The sequence below is a fragment of the Barbatula barbatula genome, assembly GCF_947034865.1.
Source record: "Barbatula barbatula genome assembly, chromosome: 20".
In the NCBI taxonomy this organism is placed as follows: domain Eukaryota; kingdom Metazoa; phylum Chordata; class Actinopteri; order Cypriniformes; family Nemacheilidae; genus Barbatula; species Barbatula barbatula.
The window spans coordinates 11,250,185-11,272,349 of record NC_136783.1 but is presented as its reverse complement, the minus strand read 5'-3'; the positions used below and the strand labels follow the sequence as shown (position 1 = coordinate 11,272,349).

Here is a 22,165-nt window from a genome sequence, read left to right as displayed (position 1 = left end):
AAAGGAACAACGACTAGTGGTACCATCCCAAAAAGGAAAAAAGTCACTCTCCCGTACCTTCTCTGGATCTGTTCCACATTGGTGGAATGATCTACCAGCTGCTACAAGATCAGCAGACTCGGTTGCCATTTTTAAAAAACGCCTAAAAACGCATCTCTTCCATCAACACGTCGAATAACTGTAATGTGTTCATGTGTGTGTCAGCTAGAATGCATTAAAATAAACCGTCAAATCCCATGCAAACCTGTGTGTATAACTATTGTATGGTCTCGTACACACATATACCATTATTTAAAGCTCAATAGCAATACATATAGGGATGTGTGCATATGATTTTATTGTTAATTTTAATACTGAAAAATCTAAAAGTTGTGCATAATAGCTGACACATGAACACGGTACAGTTAGTTTAGTGCAGTGGTTCTTAACCTTGTTGGAGGTACTGAACCCCACAAGTTTCATATGCGCATTCACCGAACCCTTCTTAATTGGAAAAATAAAATATGATTTTTTTCAAATTCAAAACATAGGTATATATTTTACTGGTTTACAAAATGAACCGTGCATCAACATCACTGTGTTTTAAAGAACAAAACCATTAAAACATTTTTCCATCTTCATGCAGCTTAATGAAGTGTTCTCTTAGTTTTGCCGGTGCTAGACTAGAATTGCAAATCATGCAGTTAGGACGCTGACTCCCATCATGTTCCATTATACACGTGAATCCATATTGTACATATTCGTCCGACCAAATTCTTTTTTTGCTCGACATAGTTAGTATGAAAGGATTAAAATATTAAGAAAGAAATCACACGACATACCATCACGACAGTCACAAGTCGACTACTGGGCGCACCAAATTCCCTGCAGCTCAGATAGGCCAAGCGATGTTGCGTGATCACCTGCAGCCAATGATGGCCAATCGGGGTGTGTGTCTTGACCTCCACCGAACCCCTGAGACTGACTCACCGAACCCCTGGGGTTCGATCGAACCCAGGTTAAGAACACTGGTTTAGTGGCTATAAGTCATTCCCTTTAAATGCTTTTGAAGTTGGTAAAAAGGTATTTTAATGTTTATGTAACTTTAGAGATGGTCCCTACATTCACAAATATTGAAAATTTAATGTCAACATGCCAGTGAAAGGCGGCAATGAACGCTTGCTTTATTTGCGCCATGCGCGTGTGTGTAAACATATTAAGACAATTTATAATATAATCTAAAACAAGACAGTATACAACATTCGTTAATGTTCCTGTTAGAGCTTGTTCTTTTCTAATGATAGACAGAGGCTTCGATTCCGTGAGTAGGCTACAGTTTGCAAGACTTTTCAAATGGATTGCGAAAGGCAATGTGAGCACAGATTATGAATTTGTGGGTACAGATTTCAAAAACTGAGGGGATGGTTTACAAAACCGAGAGCACGGATTGGAAACTCGTGGGTACGGTTTAAGAATCGGTGCATATAGCTTTTTAAACTGAATGAACGAATACAAAACTGTGGCCACGGATTTGCGGGTCTTGTTTTTTTTTTCTCCAACGGGTGACCAGACGGGCTCCGTAGATTTCACCTCTCGCTTAATAAAATCTTTTTTTTGTTCGGCGATGGTGCTTGCAAGTGACGTCACCGCACACGAAAGTTAATCGATTGTCGCAATCTTTACTTCGTTCCAAAGTTGAACTATCGAAACAACTACGGACATGGTAAATTTGTACTCTATGTAAAGCATAATCCATTAAAATTTGTTAAGAAATGTAAACACGATGTTGTTTTTTATTCCGAAAAAGCTTTCCCATTCACTTTTATGGGTTTAGTGGGTTTTGGGGTTAACAGAGCCTTGACAATAAGGTGAACAAAACTGCTCTCCGTTCAAGATAAAAGAGGAACAGTCCCTGCATAATAAAAAAGTAGCTATGAAAGATTTGGCGAAAATGAACAAATGTGGATGACAGCACTTTTACTCTGCTAATCCTTTGAGCATTACAGCCAATCAAGTTCATGGTATGAATAAACTGGCCAATCAGAGGCGTTTAAATGATTCACAGATGAAGAAGAGCTGTGCTGAAGTGCAAAGTTTATCATTAAAAATCACGTACAGATACAATGTAAGAAAGACATTCATTAGAGTAGTCAGACTCTTTTCATTAAAGCTTGTTTTGTAGCGTGTAAAAGGTTTTCATGTATTCCAATATCTGAAAGTAATAATCGAGGTCAATAATCAGCATTAATTATTTTGTTATAATCTTGCAATATGGAATGTGTATATGTTTTATCAGATATATGCTGCTCTGATCCACATTAGTTTAAAGACACCTCTGGTGCTGCTTTGTTTCTGTTTAAATCAAACAAGTTATCAGGGTTAAACTATGTTTTCAACATTTGCATTATTTAAATTGTATAATTTTTTCATCTACATACATTTAAAAATTACATGAATGTCATTACGCTGTGCAATTGTTTTTTTATACATTTCTGGTAAGTTAGTTTTCACTTGTACCTCTAATCAGCAATCCTAGGATTTACTTATTTTTAACTCAATGCCAGGTCAGGGTTACACACACATTTTATTTTATGGTCAGTGGATCCCCTGAAGTAGCCTTGGCCACCCCCTGGCCACCCCATACAGTATATAAAACTCTAGCTCTGCCACTAGTTTAAATATAGTATACTGAATGGGAATCAATTGCCTTTGCTTGGAGCATGAAACGTTTCTTCCTTTGAGTTGAATAGCTGAATACAGTGAATGTTAGAAAAGGTCAATAACAGTGTTTGGCCGACTGTCAAGGCTCAATCTGATGAGGCAGCAGTCCAGTGTTGACCTGCATTTTAATGATCTTGCATTGTGGGATTGTATGATGACAGCCGCACATGGTGTAAAGACAGTTTAAACAGGGGTTTGGACGTTTTTATTGCTTTCAGGCGGTCCGGTGAAATAAAGACATTTGCTGGTACATATTCAGCCTGGTCGGCATTAAAGATGACAGATGCTAAAGAAATTGAAGCTTAAGGTTTATTTGTTTGTTCTGCACCTGCTCCCTAAATCTGCAATCAAACCACCAAGTCTGCATGTCCATCTGAAATTTATTTATGATATATATCCAGTTTGTTTATCGTTCCTGCAGAATTTTCAACATTTCACAATGCTATAGTACCTGCAAAAGTCTTTTTTAAATTTATATTAATATTTAGTTGTGTGTTGTTGTGGCTCAAAGTATAATAGGAGATGTTGAAATAAATAAATAATGTTAAGTCAATGTCAAATAAAAATATTAATAAATAAATAAATAAGCAGAATGAAAACAAGAAATGAGTATTGTGTGAATGTTAAACCTGTCAAGTGCTAGAGAAAAACATCAGTAGATGTGATGAAAGGTTCTAGAGAGCATGAGAATAAATGATGGGTGAACAAAGAAATGTCATGATGTAACATGAAAAGAATATTCTAATGAAATCCATTAAAGTTTTCCCATTGGTGAAGCTTTTGATTAAAATACTTCAAGAAGACCTGTGGAAACATATTTACCCTGTCAAAACAATAAGGAGCAATACAAAGACTGTAGTATTTCAAAGTCTCCATATTTCAGACTTCAGTGTTTTTTCTCATATGTGTGGACGCATTTTATGCACTGATTCTGAAAGAAAATCGAAATAGTCTTCCGTTCTGTGTTTGGTTATAATATAGATATTTATTAATTTTTTAATTAAAATAAATTTACATTAACGTTTTATGGTATGTAAATAGAATTCAATTAAAACTACTCAACAGTTATTGATTCATTGTGGACGTCTACCGGGGATTAAGTTTTGGCCACATAACATTTGTTTATGTTGTTGCCACTGGAACTGTTGATATTCTGAGCTAACAAGTTAATCTTATTAAAAGATGAAAGCAATCAGTAGCTGTCAGATTTGCCAATTTATTTAATAACAAACACACAATGTGTAAACAAATCTCATTTACATTATAGACAACCAGACTACTTTAAATCCTACAATATGTTAGTAAGGCTGGTTATGTGGTACGTGAATATAAACTTGCATTTAAAATATATTGTATATATCATCTGTGGACAGCTGCTAGCCAACACTAAATAATCTGACCAGACATTCATATATGAAGAATGCTGTACATTTTCCATCTTAAAAATTGCATATCACTGATTCTCTGTGAAACCTGTGGACCTCAGGGCTTAATAGGATGGAGGAAGGTTGAAATCTAGCAAGAGACAGCGACAGCAATTTTCTGTGCGTCCCACAAGAGACAGAAGTTGTCGTGTATAACAGAGAGCCACTCAGCAAGAAAATGATGGATTTCTCAGTTTGGTCCGTCTCATGCCTGTGAATTTCAAATTTAGTTTGTTTTGAGGGAACGCAGGTGGGAGAATTAACCTGAGAGAAGACGTCTTATTATGACCATAGCATTTGACAGTCCTGAACTTTAATCACTGTGAATGTGAAAACCATTGTTAAACATACCATAGTGAACATTCATCAGAATACTATAACTGAATTACGCCAAATCTCAATACAACTTTATGTTATAGGGGATATCTGAAAATGTTGTTTACATTTTAATATGCATTTTCCAAGAAGTCAGTCGGATTGTTGCAGTCAGAGTAAACATAACTTGTGATGTCTTAAAGGTCCAGTCTATGAAATCTAGTGGTGTGGTTGCGAATTGCAACCGAAGGCTCACACCCCCACTCCACCCTCTCTTTCGAAGCATACGTAGACTTTTCGCTTCCTTAATACTTAAATGAAGTATTTACGAAATCCTCTGTAGAGCAGTTTGTTTGTATAGTCCTACTGTAGAAAAAACATGATGAATTCCATGTGAGGGGACCCGTGGTGTATGTAGATAGAAATGGGTCATTCTAAGGTAAGAAAACAGAACGCTTCATTATGTAAGGTCTGAAGACATAGTTATGTATATTACATTGCATTTCTGTCAATAGATTCAGAGGAAAAATACACACAGCGCCTTTACTGCACAAGAATGTTTTCATGCTTATACAAATTTGGGGGTAACCCGAAAGCAAAATTCTGTTCTGCGTGTATCATTAAACTCGACCTATGCAAGACAGATGTCAGGGGCGGTAAATGCATCTGGTTATCTATGCAAAGGCATAGCCCTCTAAAACGATTCAGGACTCTCTCCACAGCGAGACACCATCATTCTTATTCAAGAAACAGATGCATGAAAGAGAATTTAAAGCTCTTCCTTAAGCATCCACCCCAAAGCACCTTTTAAGGCCCATCCCCATTAAAACCATGAATACACAGTGAACAAAATCCCCTAATATACATGAATTTTTCAGGATAATCTCACCCTTCTGTCTCAGCCACAGCATGTTGTTAAAGGTCTGCCTCTGTAGCTCCGATTCCTCCAACATGCCCAACACACACTGAGACTCTGAGCAGCTCTGTACCCTTTTAGCTGGATAAACAAAAGCAAAATGAGGGAAAGCCTCATTGAAGAGCAGAAAACACAGCTTTTTGTTTGCTGTTCCCCACTTGACAATCTAGGAAAACTGCTGGGAGATCGATGTAGCTGTCAATCTTGGACCCTCTGTGACTTTGCTGATAAAAAATGACTTGAAACATAATGAAGCAGATTTTTCCATATTGGATGATTAACAATCTCGTACTTGTTGAGGAGAGACAAGAAACCTGAAGAAGTATGGCAGCCCGGAAGATTCATTATGAGAGTCAGATGGGAATAGTTTTGGCTTGGACCTGAAAAGCTGTATCCTAATTGAATAAGTTAACCACATGGGCAGTGTTGATAAATGCAGAGGGCCACAGGGAATTGTATAATTCAAAGATTCAGTTATGGATGTCTGTATACAGAATGTGTACATTGTCCTGTAGGCAATGCTGTCATAGTAGTCAATATGAGTTCCCTTCTACCTTTCTTCTTCATTAGAGGTTATATTAACAAACATGGTAACTCTTAGTGGTCAAAACATGTGAATCTTATCTGTAAGCTGGTGTATATATGATACATTACAATAGAGAAATGCTCAACAGCTCGATTATATAATTTACAGTGTGGTCACTTGAAAATAAACATGAAACTGTTCAAATGTAACAAATTGTTGACTCTGTCTGTGAAATCCAAATCTATGAGATAAAAAAAAATTCACTATGACTTCAATTTTTGACATGGTCTTCCTCAGTCAGTATTAAAGATATCATGGTTATATTTGTCAGAATGTTCTTTACATTATGCATAAAAATGGTTTTCGCTGGATTTTCAGAGGTAGAGTCACAATTACAAACTTTTCAGGCTTTGTAATTTTACAGTTTTGTCTCTCTAATATATTTTTTGAGTTTTAAAGCACAATTGATGACTGTTTAGAAATTTTGCAACGGAGTATCTTTTTTGTTCCCACATTGTCAAACAAGTGTATTCTTTACAATGTATAGTTTTTGTAGTCTTGCTTTTCTCAGTTGCTATTTGCAACTTTCCAACTACTATGTTATTGTAACACTATTGTATAGCTGTGGGAAAAATTAAGAGCCCATTCCAAAATTGTAATCAGCATATAAAGATGTATTGTGGCCATTCCAGACCAGTTTCTGTAGAATTTCTACAAAATTAAACCTCACGACTGAGATTAAGCAAAAGACAAGACACATGAAAACTGTGATAAAAACCAAGATTATCACATATAAAAAGAACTTTTCCTAAACACATGTACAATTATGACTATTTTGTTGCTTAAAATATGAACAGTATTTGAGTTCTGAAAAAATACAGCGCACCTGTTTCTCCAGCTTTCTTTCAAATTTTCAAATTTTTTCAGAGTGAGTGGGCCAAACTTACCTGAGAATCAGTCTTGCCTTTCTGTTTCTCCACTTAAAAAGAATATGAAACACACAGCCTTACTGTTGCCCAAATGCATGGATGATAAAAATGTCAAAACATTCAAATCAACAAGGGACAGCATTGCTGGCAGATAAATCAAAGGTAGACAGTGTGTATAGAAAACCTTTTAATATTGATTTGCTTCTGATAAGGCTGCATGTTTTTCTATCAGGGACCAGGGCTACTGTAGTTGCAAATCTAGACTGATTCCAGTAAAGAGAAATGAAGCCCATCACTTCCCCATAGTCTCTTTCACCTTGAAAAACACATTACACAGCAAAGCAGAAACACTTTTATTGCGAATTGCAGTGCTTAACAAACGGCCATTTCCCTCTGAATGAATGTGGAGTTACGGTAGATCATTGAAATTTACACGTTGCCAAGCATTATCAAGATGGTATTTTACTCAAAAATTTAACCCAGCTGCCCCAAGGTTTGACAAACTAAAATCTCGAGAACTATGTGGGAAAGGGCTTCTTTTATCTGAACTGAATCACGTCTCGGTCCATTGACACAGATCCAATGTTTTATCATGTATATCTTTTACAACTCTAATGTCTTTTATTGTGTTGTATTCATGACATCTACACAAGCAAGATGATGCCTATTCTCATAACAGCATGGAACAAATCGGAACATGAACTAAGGTAGATATGTACGAATGGAAATCTGAGTTCCAATAAGCATCTGTGGGCTTTTTTTGTTTAGCCAGTGTACATCAAATATTTGTTTCTCTATCATTCTTAAACTCTCATTCGAAAGAAAAAATGCAGAATGTCCATTATGACAAAAGAATATGTATTTTTCACAGACAGTGGATTAAATGTACTTCTTGTTTAAGGACCAGAACCATGAATACAGTCAGGAATTACATTGTCTCAAACCTATTCAACAGGTCTTAAGGTCATGTTAGGTCTTCGTATGACATCTTTAAATATGCATCTATATGTATATATACAGAAATATATACAGGTACTTTCAAAACAAAGCTCCAACGTAATACACAGAGCATGCCGACAAATAAAGAGATATCTTGTTGGTGTAGACAGTGTGGTGACCTCTGACCCGCGATGAGGGAGGATTCCAATTGAACAGTGTGTGGACTCGGTGGTGAGCAGTAAACTCAGAAATGAAATAGCGGGGATTTCGCAAGCTTCCAGTCTATTACCAAAGCCAGCGGAGACAGTGAAGACAAAACAATGAAAGAATAAAGACATCTCCTATTGATTTCCACCTCATTTTCTCAGACCGCCGCTTATCATCAGTGATCCTCCAAATAGTCATTCACAGCTTAAATTGGGATTGTCCAGAAATCCAGTAAACGTCCCCAATAAGCCGTTTGATTTCAGAACCAGAGGACGTTGATCGAGAGAAAAGAAAAAGACTGAGACAACAGGACAAAGCTGTCGGTGTCCAAGAAGATTGAAAAACACTGCTTTATTTATATGATTTTTATTAATAATCCTTGGCACCGGATATGCAAATCCTATCTTTCTCTCCATGAAATGTTCTCCTTTATTGTTTAGTCACAGGTAATCCAGTCAAATACCCCTTTAATGTAATGGTTTCTTCCGTTCTGACAGAAAATCCACATTCACTGCCTGTGAAGGAGCTCTTTGTTAGGTCCGGGGATGAATCTAAAACAGAGAAAAAGGGAGGGGAAAACACACAAATGCATGCTTAGAACAAAGGTCAAATGCTTGGGCGATTCTCAATGGGGATGACTGAATTTTACATTTTCAAAACCACAAGGAGCACACACTCGAATTGTGAAGCCATTGTTTGTGTACGAATGACACTGTATACACATCTGTAAGATGCCAGATTGATATCTGACTGTCTCCGTGCTGTAAAATGAGTTGAGTGTTTGAATGCGTATCCATCACTGTGGCCTCTTGCACATCATGGCGCCAGCCAATCACATCTCAGCATCATCCCTGTTTACTTTGCAATGAAAAAAACTCAGCAGCAATGCCAAGAGGGAAATAAGTTTCTTCCTCTGTTGCTCTCGTTTTCTCTCTCGATGAGTTCACAAGACCCCTATTTAGTGTGTCTGAGGAGTGCGTCTCGCTCTCCATGCAGCATTTTTACCCAGACTTTGCTCACACTGGAGGAAATGCATCATTACAAACCCAGTCACTAACAATTAAACAACTTTCGTCAGTGCAGACCTGCTTCTCAGAAAGCAAACATCCACCAATCCTCATATAATGAATGTTTAAAATGTTCTTCTCAGTCTGAGTCTCTCTCTCATGCACATAACACAAGCGCTTATTGTGGGTTCTGTATCGACAAGTTGTGATGTCATCAGTACATTGAAGCTAATTAAAAGCTCAAGCCTGTGGCTTCGCCCCCAGCACATAAAGCATACGCTGACATTTCCCAAACTAAGTGTTCCAGGTGTAAGATACAGATTGAGAGAGAGACGCACAGACAGAGAGAGAAAGAGACTGGGGACAAAAATTAGAAGCACCCCTTGAGGCCCCTTGTAACCCAACAGACAGACAGCTATCATGCGGCAATGTTACGCCCCACGTGTTCTCATCATTATAGGCACGGCCTGGTAGAGGCAGAGGAGCTGTCCATCATATCGGATTCCCTGGAGAGGAACCAGTTCACAGCAGTCATTGCAGCTCGGATGGCTTCCGTGAAGAAATTGGGCATCACTCAGCTAGCCAATGAAATCCTAGCGAACGCTGCGTGACTAACCTCAATAATGAACTGAACTTCCATGGCGTTCCAGCTAAATTAACACGGGACAAGGGAAGACGGATGCTTCTTTGACAAAGAAGGCAGTAATCTCTTTGTTTTAAATAATCCGTTTTGCCGGACTCAAATCCTTACGTCCACTGACAGCATGTAAACTTTGGCTGACAGCTCTGTCCCAGAAATCCATTTTGTGCTAAACCATTTTTTGCTACAGCTATGCTGAACATTCCTCATTTTTCCATAAGCCTTCCATGCCATGCATGTGATTTCGCATTTCCCAGCATGCGCATATTTTACAAAAAAGTACCATAGTGACCCTGATGCAATTTGTCTTCAGCTGTCTGCTAGCATGCACGGCTCTGTTTCTCCCTATGCGGTTTGTTGCAATGGATTGAGGCGATATGCAAATGTTGTCATATTTCTCTGCATCTCAGCTCAGGTGACCCCTGCTGTCTCTACCGCATCAGCGATCGGTGCGGATCCACATCACATAAGATATTGTTGTCACGTGCCTTATTTGCATTCTAATTCACAAATGACATTTAAATCCGTTTTGCATCACAATTGCCCCATGCATTAAAAACTGTAATCTCGTGTAGATTTGCCCTGTCGTCGAATGAGACTTTTAAGTGAGGATTACATACAGCAAGACTCCAGACAGCATGAATGTGTTAGAATTAATTTAATGTGACATTGACAGCGGCAAAGAGATACAGATACAGCAAGGCACCGGGTTCAACAGGACCCTTGGGAACTGACTTGATAATCATGCAATTTTACCACATATAATCTTCGGCTTCAACACTTGGCATATTACTTCTGCTCTGAAAATCCACCCAGATGGGGTTTTGTTTTTCACAAAGCGCAGGTATCTTGTAAAACACCTTCTGTTTGGAACATGTGTTTCAAAGACATAACTGCCCACTAAATCGGGAAGGAAATGGGAAAATATGACCAGAACATGTTGAAATCTGAACGCAATGTTTCCCATTGGAGTTTATTTCTGTGTGGAACATGCAGACTAATGATTGCATGATTTATGACATTGAATAAAAACAAAACAAATATTTTTAGGTTAAAATTCCCAGGTTTCTAACATTAAGTTACAATATATGTGACCATATTATTTAAATGCTCCTAAAGGAACAGTTCACCCAAAAATGAAAAGTCAGCGGCTTGTCATTTCAAACCTTTATGACTTTTTTTCTTCAGCCAAACATAAAATAGATTTTGACTAAACAATGAGGCCAACAAGGACCCATTGACTTTGACGACAGAAGTGAATGGGTACCGCCCTTGTTTTGTTACCAACATTCTTCTGAATATATATTTTTTTGTTTTGCAGAAGAAATAAATTCATACAGATTTGAAATGACAAGCGGCTGACTTTTCCTTTTTGGGAGAAATTTCACTTTAAGGACTTTTATTCACAAATAATCGCATGAAATAAGTGCATGTTGCCTATTTAGGTGCACACTGTTGAGCAAATAAGACCCATCGCCACGGCAGTCCATGTCTCCTCTCACCCGAGACACATGGATGGAGGTTTATGAATTGGGGAAAGCTGTATGCCTTGTCTTCTTTTTAAAGCATTGATTTTAGTTGTATATAAAGGAACCGAATGCTATAGCCATTAGGAACCGGTAAAAGAAGGTCTATGCAGGGCGAGTGTGAGGGTCTCTCTCAGCCTCTTGCATTGTGTGCCTTCCTCAAAAGAGGCCTGCCTTGTCTGGAGCTAAAGGCAAGGAGGGGTCCCTCTCTGTAAAACATAAAGGAAAAAAGAGAAGAAACAAGGGTGTCAGGCACAGGCTTTGGCTCTCTCTTACATGCCAATTTGAAATAAAAAAAGAAAAAGAATGGATGCCGCAGCGGCGTTTGTGTGTAGTGCATTTTTAAGAATTTAAAATACTGCTAGGAGTTAGCATTTTGTTTTGTTTGCTTATAGTCCCTCAATGGGGCAGACTGCTTGGAAAGCATCGTGGAGGGGGTGTGGGGCTGGGCGATGGAGGGTGACAGATTAGAAACCAGTGAGATGGTCAAAGGTCTTAATAGAAAGCCAGTGTGTGTGTATCTACTTACTCTCCAGTGGGGCGGATCAGCCATACATCAACCCAGACTACTGTATATGCGGGTTACACAACACACAAAACACACAGCTATGCTGATCTAACACACACACACACACACACACACACACACACACACACACACACACACACACACACACACACACACACACACACACACACACACACACGCACATGCACAGACAAGCCTTGCACAACTCAAATAAAAGAGGATAATGTCGGGGAACCCACAAACACTGTAATCAAATCCTTTCCACACCCAGGAGCTTACAAAACAATGTAAGGCTAAAAGGAGAAAAAAAAATGCATTCCAGCGTTACGCACGTATTACAGACCACATGGTCATGAGTCTTTCTCCGTGTGTGTATGTGTGTGTGTATGGTTATTAATTTGAGCTCGTCCCTCGTGTGTGTGGCTGTGTATCTGCGTGGCGGCAATTATGCTGCATTAGTACAATGGCACAGTATGTTTTGGAGTGTAGGACTGCACACGCCAAAGACGGTTCGCTCATGCATCTGTTACTTCATAACTGCATCGGTCTGTATTCGGTAATTACCGCGCCGACTGCCGAGTTCACATTTTTCATTTTGTTTGTGTGTGCGTGTGTTTATAAATTACTTTGACAGGAGAATAGACACTGTAGGAGGAATATATTTGTGGCTTCTTAATCACGCACAGCGTACAAACACACTCGCAAACACAGACTCAGCAATAATTATGTTTTGGAGTGTAATGATGTTGATGAGCAGTGATTAAAATGTGCAAGCCTAATCATATGGCTCAAGATGTTAAAAGAAAATGGAAGGCAAACCTTGATGAGTAGACGGACGCCGCTGTGCTTCTGTTGAGCCTCTTTGGCCCTCGGAGCTAAAATGTTGAGTATGGCTGCGTGTTCTGAGAAGGAAGATATGAGAAAAAGAAATGCGTGATCAGAATGAAGTTTTTCGTTTGTGTTTACTTGTTTTAATACTCCTTATCCACCAAAATAATGCTGGGAATTTTTGAGTTGGCGTTTGTATGGGTGTTGTCCCATCTGCTTTCAAATCGGACCCATGTTTATGAAGATTTGAGAACGGAATGATGACAACTGAATACGTTACTACATAACCTGTCCACAAACTTGCCAATGCAATAACGTCCGTCTTTATTTTAGATTTTAATTTTATCTTGGTTTTAATGTTAACATCCAAAGTAATTGGATTCAGTGTCTTCATAAGGTCACAACCTGCTTTTACAGCAACGGACAGTTGCAAATTCAATTTGTTCTTGTCATATTGAGTTGCTGTTGTTTTTGAAAAGTTGTGTAGACATTGTTTTGACCCCTGACTTCTGGCATTTCAGACTTTAAGACGTTAAAAGGGTAGCTCACCCAACAATGAAAATTCTGTTATCATTTATTCACCCTCTTGTCGTTCCAAATATGTATGACTTTCTTCTGCAGCACACAAAAGATATTTTGAAGAATGGTGGTAACTGTCAAGATCAGGGAAGAAGAGAACACAAACGCAGGCAGCAGTTATGGAAAAACAAAGGCTTTATTAAGCAAACACAAAACAAGACTCACGAGGGGGAAAAATAGCAACAACAGAAATAATTACAGGCTTAACAGGAAGACCAGACCAGGAACACTCTACAATGGTTTGGCAAGGCATAAACACAGGCGAGTAATACAAAACAAACAAGCACAGGACAGAAAAAACAAGGGCATTAAATAAGGAACTAATTCAAGCAGGGAACAGAGGAGGGGCATGAAACCATAACAAGATAATGAACGAGGTAACGAGAGGGCGGGGACATAGACGAGACCGGAGAGAACGCACATTATGTCTTGACCGACAATAATGTGTTTCTCTTCACACAAAACACGTGGTAATGTCATGATCCTGCCCCAAGACCTGACAAGAAGTATCAGATCCATGACAGTAACAAAAACAACAATGGACCCCAAATGGAGACAAAGCTATGGAGACAAAACCACCAAAATATTTTTTTACATATCTTCTTATGTGTTCTGCAGAGGAAAGTCATAGGCCTGGGCGTATTTTGCATGAGATGAAGGTGAATAAATGCTGAAAAACGTTTTATTTTTGGGTGAATTATCTCTTTATTTTAAGGCCAGCAGAAATTCATGGTGTGCTTCTAAACTGGGCACCAGCACTCTGTTGGTGGAGAAGGGGCCTAATTGATGTTTCTTTCATCACCTTAAATAAGGTTATTTTTTAACAATTGTTTCTTTTGATTATTTTCACTGAGAGTTTAGCGTGACATTAGCCGCCATAGGGTTTTAATAACTCTATTTATGCGTTTGCATTTTCCAGAGATGCTTTCTGTGCTTCAGTAGATTTGTATGCATGGTCTTACCTTGGAAATCACGAAATTCATCCAGGCACCATCGGATTCCCTTAAGCAGGGCTTGAGATAGTTTAAACACGGGAGGGAGGCGTGAAGATGCCAAGAAGGGACCTACCCCCCTCCAGTGCTGTCTCCTCTCCCTTACACATCTCTACTTGTATTCACTGTCACAAAAAGCCATCGCTAAAAAATCAGGCTACAGTAGCCTATACTAGAGGCTGGCGTGCGCCCCATAATCACAACCCTGCTGTCACACAACCCTTATTAGATTTGTTGACGTACACATGTACTTTAACTTTGAAATTGTTAGTTTATTTTTGTCTGACTCAGGACGTGTCGTCTAGAACTTGTTTGTTATTTTCCTGTTTTGTTAGCGCTCCTCTTTATAACTCAGCATTAGGATAAATGAAGATGTGTCCTCTGAGCAAGAGCTTCCATTTGTAAGGAATAAACAGGTTAGTGAGATTCATTTTCACACAATTTCTCTCTCGTCTCTGAGACCGTAAACATGTAGCTCATACAACCATTTAAGCTTCTTGAAAACCTTCACAGATGTCTTAAAGGTTGAATTTACATTTATTTACCACCTTGATTCAAGTTTGAACTCACTTTTCAGAAATTCACCAAGGAATTTACTCAAATTCACACTCAAATGTTCTGTACACATGTAACCGCATGTGTTGTTTTAACCAATCAAGCAAAACGTGATGTTCACTGTGTTGTGAGTCCTCACCCTTGTGGTCTTGATCTTGTTCCCTGAAGAACACATCCAGCCGGAGTTATCAGGTAGAGTCTTACACTCCTCCCCCTCCAAACACGGCTCCATCTCACACCACCATTTCCCAATCACGATAGAAGCTACACACAGCACAAACACACAAACAAATACATGTTTCAAAAACATGGAAAAATAATTTGTGTATATTAAATAACCGGGTCACACTTCAGTATAGGAGGCAATTCTCGCTATTAACAAACCTAACTATGACTTTTCCCCAATAAACTCTTCATTTGTTGCTTGTTAATAGTTATTAAGGTTAGTTGTTAGGTTTAGGTATTGGGTAGGATTAGGAATGAAAGTATGGTCATGCAGAATATGTGCTTTAAGTACTTATAAACAGCCAATATGCCCATAATAGGCATGCTGAGAGCCGATCTTCCCTAAACATAGACTTTGCTGGCTGTTTAGGCCCTCTGCACCACCAGGGCTGCCCCTTGAGTACCGAATCAAAAACACCATACGCTATTTTACTTGCGGATTCAACTTTACAGGAATCATTTGGAAATGTCCTATTTAATACTTCATTTATTTAATTAGAGTATTGATGCAAGTATGCAAGTACAGATTTTCAAATCTAGTATTTATCCACTAGCATAAAATTGGTTTGACGACGGATGTTTGATACTCTGAATTTAGGCACTGTCTCCAAAGGCACAAAGTGGGTGTCACCACTGCAATCCACTGTATTTTGTTTGCCCACGTTAATATGTCATTTTTGTGTCATCACACATTTAGAGAATTATTGATTTGTTGTCCTATTGCTTAGCTTTCTTGAGTACACTATATTTATCATGTTTTAGATGGTTCCAGAGCTACCCATTACTTAATTGTTCCATCAGTTTAATGTTTTTGGCCTTTCGGTTTTTATTAATTTAACTGTTTTAATTGGTTTATTATTTGTATTTCTTATAATTTAAAGTTATGTTTATCTAAATTAAACTATGACAAGGGCTTCTGTCACATTATTATAAGAATGTTCTGGTTTAAAACCAAGTTAACCACATTTTACTGTTGTATTACACTAAATAAAAAAATATTTCCTTAACATGAATACGACCCAAATGTGACATTTCTTTGTTTTATTGTGTAGGTATTGACTGGATTGTGAAAAATGGATAGAGCCAGACCTAAATGCAGTTTGATAAAATATTTTCAGAGGGAGGGTATGCAATCATTTGGAATACCAAGCACCGATGAATCATTCACAACAAGACTAGAAACGCATATTAATAAAGTAGCTAATGTCAAATTTAACTTTATGTTTACAATTATTTACAATGTAACATTTATAGGAGTATTTTCTCTAAGACAAACAAGCAATACCCACCTCTTCTCAGCATATGATATGAGTGTGTATGTGAATGTCAGCGTGTATTCACTACTACACACACGACAGAGGGAGGAGAAACAGAGGAGAAAACACGGAGTCAGAAATGGAGGATGCCTCAAGTCGCTGTGTGTTTTCCCCTGACGCATCCTGTGCTCTAAAAATATTTCTTCTCTTAGTTGCAACGTAGCTTGCATTCCAAATACACAGTGGGATATCATTTCAATGACCACATTAAATGCAATATACGTAAAAGTGTGAAACGTGATTTTTCAAAGCCAAGAGTTTCAAAGGGTTACTTCTGCTTCACTACATGTTGAAGAAATCTGAAGATTTCAATTCTCAAGCCACATATGCAGACATCTATTAATTTAGAAAAGTGAAATTATAAGACTGTATGTGAAATTAAATCCGTCTACCAACAAGCCCTACATATTTAAACCTTTAACTGATATGAACTGATTATTTTATGATGACTATTTTAGTTCAAATCTAGATTTAACTATTCTGTAAACTGTCTTTGTGTGAAAAGGTAAAGATGTATTAATAATAAAAAAAGAAATCCTAGCTCACCACTTTCCTCTAAATCCCACTCAAATTTACAGTCTCGGCTCACTGCTTTACATCATCTCAATTTAAACAGCAGACTTTTACACTTTTACTCTTTGCAAAATTCCTTTTATACTTTAACTTCCTCTCTTTGTTGCACACAACCACCAATCACACACACACTTCTCAAACACAGCTACACTACATAGACACTTGTCTAAATGCCACAGAAGAGACCTCGACACGGCAGTGTTAGTCATCCCATAATTCCTCAGTCTTATGTGCAGTGCACACACTAGCCCAAGGTTCATTAAACACTAAAGTCCCTTTAGCCTGGACGGCATGGAGAATGATTATCTCATGAAGGTCTTTCTTTTCCTTTATCTGCCACTTCTGTACAGCTCAGTTTTACTGTGTACCTTCTTAATCACAAAGCAATTAGCGGTCGGCGGGAGCTGGTGGTGAGGTTTCCGCACTATTTCTACATTTAAGAAACATGGTGTGTGGCTTAGGAGTTGGAGTTCAACGCCCGCAGTGAACTTTTGCTAAAGGCCTGGAAGTGAGATCTGTTGAAATTGAAGCACAAATGCAACTGGCCGCCTGAATGTTCAATCTTCTGAAATGATAACATTGTAAAAAATATATCAGAAATGCTAAATAACTTTCTCAGCTCTGAAAAAGTGTGATTTCTTTGGAGAGCTGATATTACAGAAGTGCACAGGTTCTCGGATAAAATGTTCCTGAGCACCGAGAGTAAGCGGAACCCACAAGACTTTTTCATTACAATTCTGGGAAAGATTTATATTCATATCCTCTAAACGTTGAAGCAATTCGAAACCGAAAATAGTGAGCTAATACCTCTAAAAAGCAAAAAAGCCCCCCCCCATAAAAACCATTGTACAGAGGGATGATGGAAACAGAAGCCTAGATTAAAACTGTAATGGGGAATATGAAATGTGAGACTTGAATTCAACACTTAAAGTGCATCATATTTACTTGCAATGGAGGAATGGAGTTAGATTTGCATATACTGTACAATTCAAACCCACGTTTTTTGGATAAAAATAGTAACTGACAAAGTAGCTGTCATTATGATAAATTGAATAAATAATAAAAAATGGAAAACAAACCAATGACGAGTAGTTTTTTAACTAATTTAAATGAGTTTACAATAAACCCAAATTTCTTTATATGAATCAATTGTACAGTTTAAGTTCAATGATTTTAAAATGACTTACTCTGTATAAAAGCGAAAACCTACTGAAAATATATTTGTTAATGCAAACCACATTTTTAACACTGACTGAATTAAACACATTACATTTTCCTCCAATCACTTTTAGCCTTTATTGGTAGTCTCTGAACGTGGATACAGCAAAGTGATACAAATGGTGAGGCGCATGCCTCAGCAGCGTTTGACCCCTCTGACAGATGGGCTGCTCTCACTTTCAATCTCAAACTTGGCAAGCGGGAGAGAGCTCACGAGAAAGGACACGGGGTCGGCGCTTATGCTCCCAGACTTTTATCTGCCTGGATTCACGCCAGACCCTGTTCAGGTGACCTTCCCGGCCTGAAGACAGGCCTTTCCCACTGGGTCTTGATCCTTTTACGGTCCCTAGCCACTGGACCTCTTACGGATCTTCCCAGCCAACACAAAGTCACAGCTTCAGCAACTTTTTGCCATCCTAGCCTCAGCATGGTTTTGTTTCCTCCCACGAGGGTGTAATAAAAGTGGATTATTGGATTACCACAGGACCCCAGGGGCACAGGTTCACTGCTCATTGGACTTCTTAGGGACACACTGCCACTCACAAAGTTCAAGGTAGACTTAAAGTAGACTAAGGTTTGAGGTTGACTTTACCTGATTTGAGATCAGTTTATCTAGCTTGTCAGTTGGAGTGTGGATAAGGGTTAGATCAGCATCAGTGTGACTGAGAGCAGGTGTGGTACGCTTGTAGGTCTGTGACCCTGAACAGCACGCAGGTTAGCAGAACTGTCAGGTGTCACACAATTCTGGCCGTCGCTTGCCTTTAGATAAATCAAGCTGTCCGTCATTAACATTTCGCTATGTTGTCTGTCACTAAGGATGATACAGAGGTGACCCTCACAAGCACATACACAGGGTCATCACATAAAAAAACGGATTGACAAATTGTCTGTCAGCTAGGGAACATCCTGAAAAAAGGATGAGATATTCATATGGCATGATTGTGGTTTTAGTAAAAAGGCAGTTTAAAAAAAACATAGCTTGTGATGTAATGTTTACCTAACTTTTGATTTCATGACACAATTATAAATAAATAATATTTAATAATTTTTGAAAACTTACTAATGAGATATAGAGGAACTTTAGTTTTGGTCGATTGTTCGAAGAATCCTTCTGTTTCTGTTTCATAAAAGGTCATTTGTAGTGAAAAAAGGTTAATCATATTATAAAAAAAAGTAAGAAAATGTGGCTCATATAAGAACCTTCAGGTAAAAAACAATTTTATCTTTTAGTGCACCTCTAACAACTTATTTCTGTAGTTATAGTGTTATTATAAAGTATAAATCATTACAGCGTTTTAAATTATTTCATATATTTATCTATTAAATAATAAGTGTATATATCATTAATAACAAAATGTAGCATTTTTTTATAACTATAATTACACTTTTTTATATTCAAAAAGTTATATTTGTGTGCAACTATACATTGCATTAAATCTACATTGCATTATATTGCATTGCATCATCCAATTACAAATTTTTTATTTCAGTTAAGGGAATTTCAAACTCTCTGAAAACGGTCCTAAGCCTTTAAATGTCTACAAAACAAAATGTATGATGTTCAAACATTTAGTGATTATGGCTGAATGAACTGCAGAAATGTAATATTTGGAGACAGTGCTTACAAACCCTTAACCGAAACATTAAAAGGACATTTCTGCCCGACAAGCACTACAGCTACAGCACCTGAAAGCGTTCCTGCAAAGAATGTTCAAGCACCTATCAAGATTAGAATTTTATATAACACGAGGGACTGCTTGATGCATTCTGAAGCACACCACGTTTCTCCCGACGTCACTCAATCGATCTCTCCCAGCAGAGATTAAGAGCGTTAAGCAATTACACTTTAAATTCTCATGCTTTCCTTGCAGGTGTTAATTCACGGCGCCGGGGTCTGGATCGATACATCACAGGAGATAATGGCGAACCCCTTCGGTCCCTCCACCTGCTGTCCCGCTCGTCATCAAAATGAAGAATGAACTTGCTGTTTAAATCCACTCCAGTTTCTTATCTAATTTTGGTCTCGCTCTTTACTCAAACAGCAACGCTTTCTTTCTAACGGTCCGTTAATGACTGGATTGATTAAATAAGGTCTTTGGTGGCGTGGAAGGCTCCACTGTAGGCTGCAGTAAAGCTGGATAAGGTCAGATGGCGAGTCAAGGAGCTCTAATGAACCTAGGATGTCATTAACAGAGAACTGGGATCAGGATTCTTTCTGTGGGTCAGAGCTAGAAGACCGTAGAAAAGATAGGGCATCAAGTCAGTGTTTTTCTATAGAGGAAGATTGGACATTCAGAGAGATGTGAGGTCTCTCAATCATGACTCCATCGTGCTCTTTACTCTTACTGAATGTCTCTTACTGACTTAAGAGTCCTCAGCATGTGCTGCAAAGATCTCATCTGTGTGTGTGTGCTCCTAACAGAGCACGGTCTCAGTCGGCTGTAATGACAAGACCATTGTCTGGCTGATTGTGATGACAAAGCGTCCACAGCTTTAAGCAAACACATAACACAATCGTTGAATATTTATAGGTTTGGAACATTCTCAACACATAAATGATCCTATGCTAAACTGAAACACACTTTAATTATCCCGATGCCGGCTGCTTATCTATTTAGGTTCAAGCATTTTTGTCTGGTCTCAGGCGCAATATGCTGGATTCCTAGGTTTATTTTTGTACTGTGGGGGTGTACCGTACAGTAAGGTTAAACATTTTAATAAAAGAGGTGATTTATATTCAGTGAAACTTTCCCCACAAACTTTTATGGCGTGGATTTGTGCTGAGAATTGAAGGACAAATAGCTTGTCACATCATGTCTAGGAAGGACGCAGTAAGATGTGAATAATCTGCTGTATAAAACAAAGTTTGATTAAATGTGTTAGGGCTAGGTTAATTTTAGAAATGTGTGTAAAAGATAATAATAAAATACTATATAAATGAAGACAGTAAAAATTAAAAGACCATTCCAAGTTTCATCAGCATTGAGTGTCTGTTGAATTTCGACAAAATCAAATCTCAAGAGTGACCCAACAGCAATGTGAAAGACTGACAGTGACAGCATTTGAACTTTTCCTGAATACACTGAATACATACATGAATTTCTGTTGTATTGCTTAAAAGTGAACATGAACTTGTTTTCTTTGCAAAATTTGGTTAGGATCTTTTTTGTTCTTTTGACCTGCTTCTCCAGTTTTCATTTTCTGCAAATAAATGCAAATAGAAACTATGTTTTTGTTTGAAATGTAGGATAAATATTGCAAGGAGTTCACAGAATGAAACAAAAACACAACAGTATCTAGTAAATTCAGAAAAACTGAAAATGGTCTTCGAAATATTCTCTTATATAATACTCTCTGTATATGAGCAGGCATTCTAGACTAGGAGAGCATGTGCCAAAGTGATGGAGCAGAGGACGTTTATTGGTGAAGAGTCGCCCTAAACCTGCAGGACACCACTGATGTTTTTTTTATCAATGTTTTTTTTTTGTATCAATGGAACATCAATGGTTGACTGGCAAGGGCAATGTGGCTTTTCCTTAGATTAAGCGCTTAAAAATATAATTGTTATTAAGGTGAGCAATGAATGACACCACAAGTCTGCAATAAATCTAAACCGGGGCAAAGTTTAATTGCTAATAAATAAACAGACAGAATATGCAAATGAGGAAACACGAGTTGCAGGTGTAATTATGAAGTTACACGTAACGGTAATTAAAATGCTTGTATTTGACACAGCGCCCTTGGTGGTTTTACATATGCCGTATGACACCCCTCCCGACTGGTTCTGTGTATGAAGATGTGCAATCACATGCCATATGTCTGTAAGAATACAGCACATATAATCTTGAGTGCATTGTGTTTATGAGCACGTATTCCAGCAGGCCTCAATAAAATGCTCTTTCCACATTATTTTTATAATAATAATAATAGTTTTCGTTAAATGGGTTGTGTACCTTAGTTGCATTTAAGTTTAGCCAAGTAACGATTCTTCTCCTGGGAAAATAATACTGTCTTGACACACTTTTAACCAGCTGGCTAATGTAATTTACTTGTTATCTCTTTAGATTGTTATCAGAAATAATCTACAGGGACTCTATTCTTTGCGGATGTGTACCGGAAGTTAAGTTGGGGCAACAAAGTGTTCATGCATTAACACTTGTTTATGTTGTTGCTTAGAATGATAGAAGACGTGTTTATGTATATTTGAGGGTGTGTATGTAA

The 22,165-nt window shown here is 38.0% G+C and overlaps 1 protein-coding gene across 3 annotated transcripts in view; it reads right to left on the bottom strand.

Moving 5' to 3' along the window:
- Positions 1 to 6,985: 6,985 nt before the first annotated feature.
- Positions 6,986 to 22,165, bottom strand: part of tafa1b (TAFA chemokine like family member 1b) — a 112,049-nt gene continuing 96,869 nt past the window's right edge. The window contains exons 4-6 of one of the 3 annotated variants that reach the window (XR_013788104.1): positions 14,752 to 14,876; positions 12,478 to 12,560; positions 6,986 to 8,507 (exon numbers count right to left, since the gene is read on the bottom strand). Coding sequence is in view for 1 of the 3 variants with exons in the window: in XM_079483652.1 (XP_079339778.1) it covers positions 8,490 to 8,507; positions 14,752 to 14,876 (143 nt within the window). In the remaining 2 variants the exon portion in view is untranslated. Of the gene's footprint in view, positions 8,508 to 10,245; positions 11,339 to 12,477; positions 12,561 to 14,751; positions 14,877 to 22,165 lie in introns of those variants that run through there. The other 2 variants (XR_013788103.1, XM_079483652.1) reach the window with 2 other exon arrangements.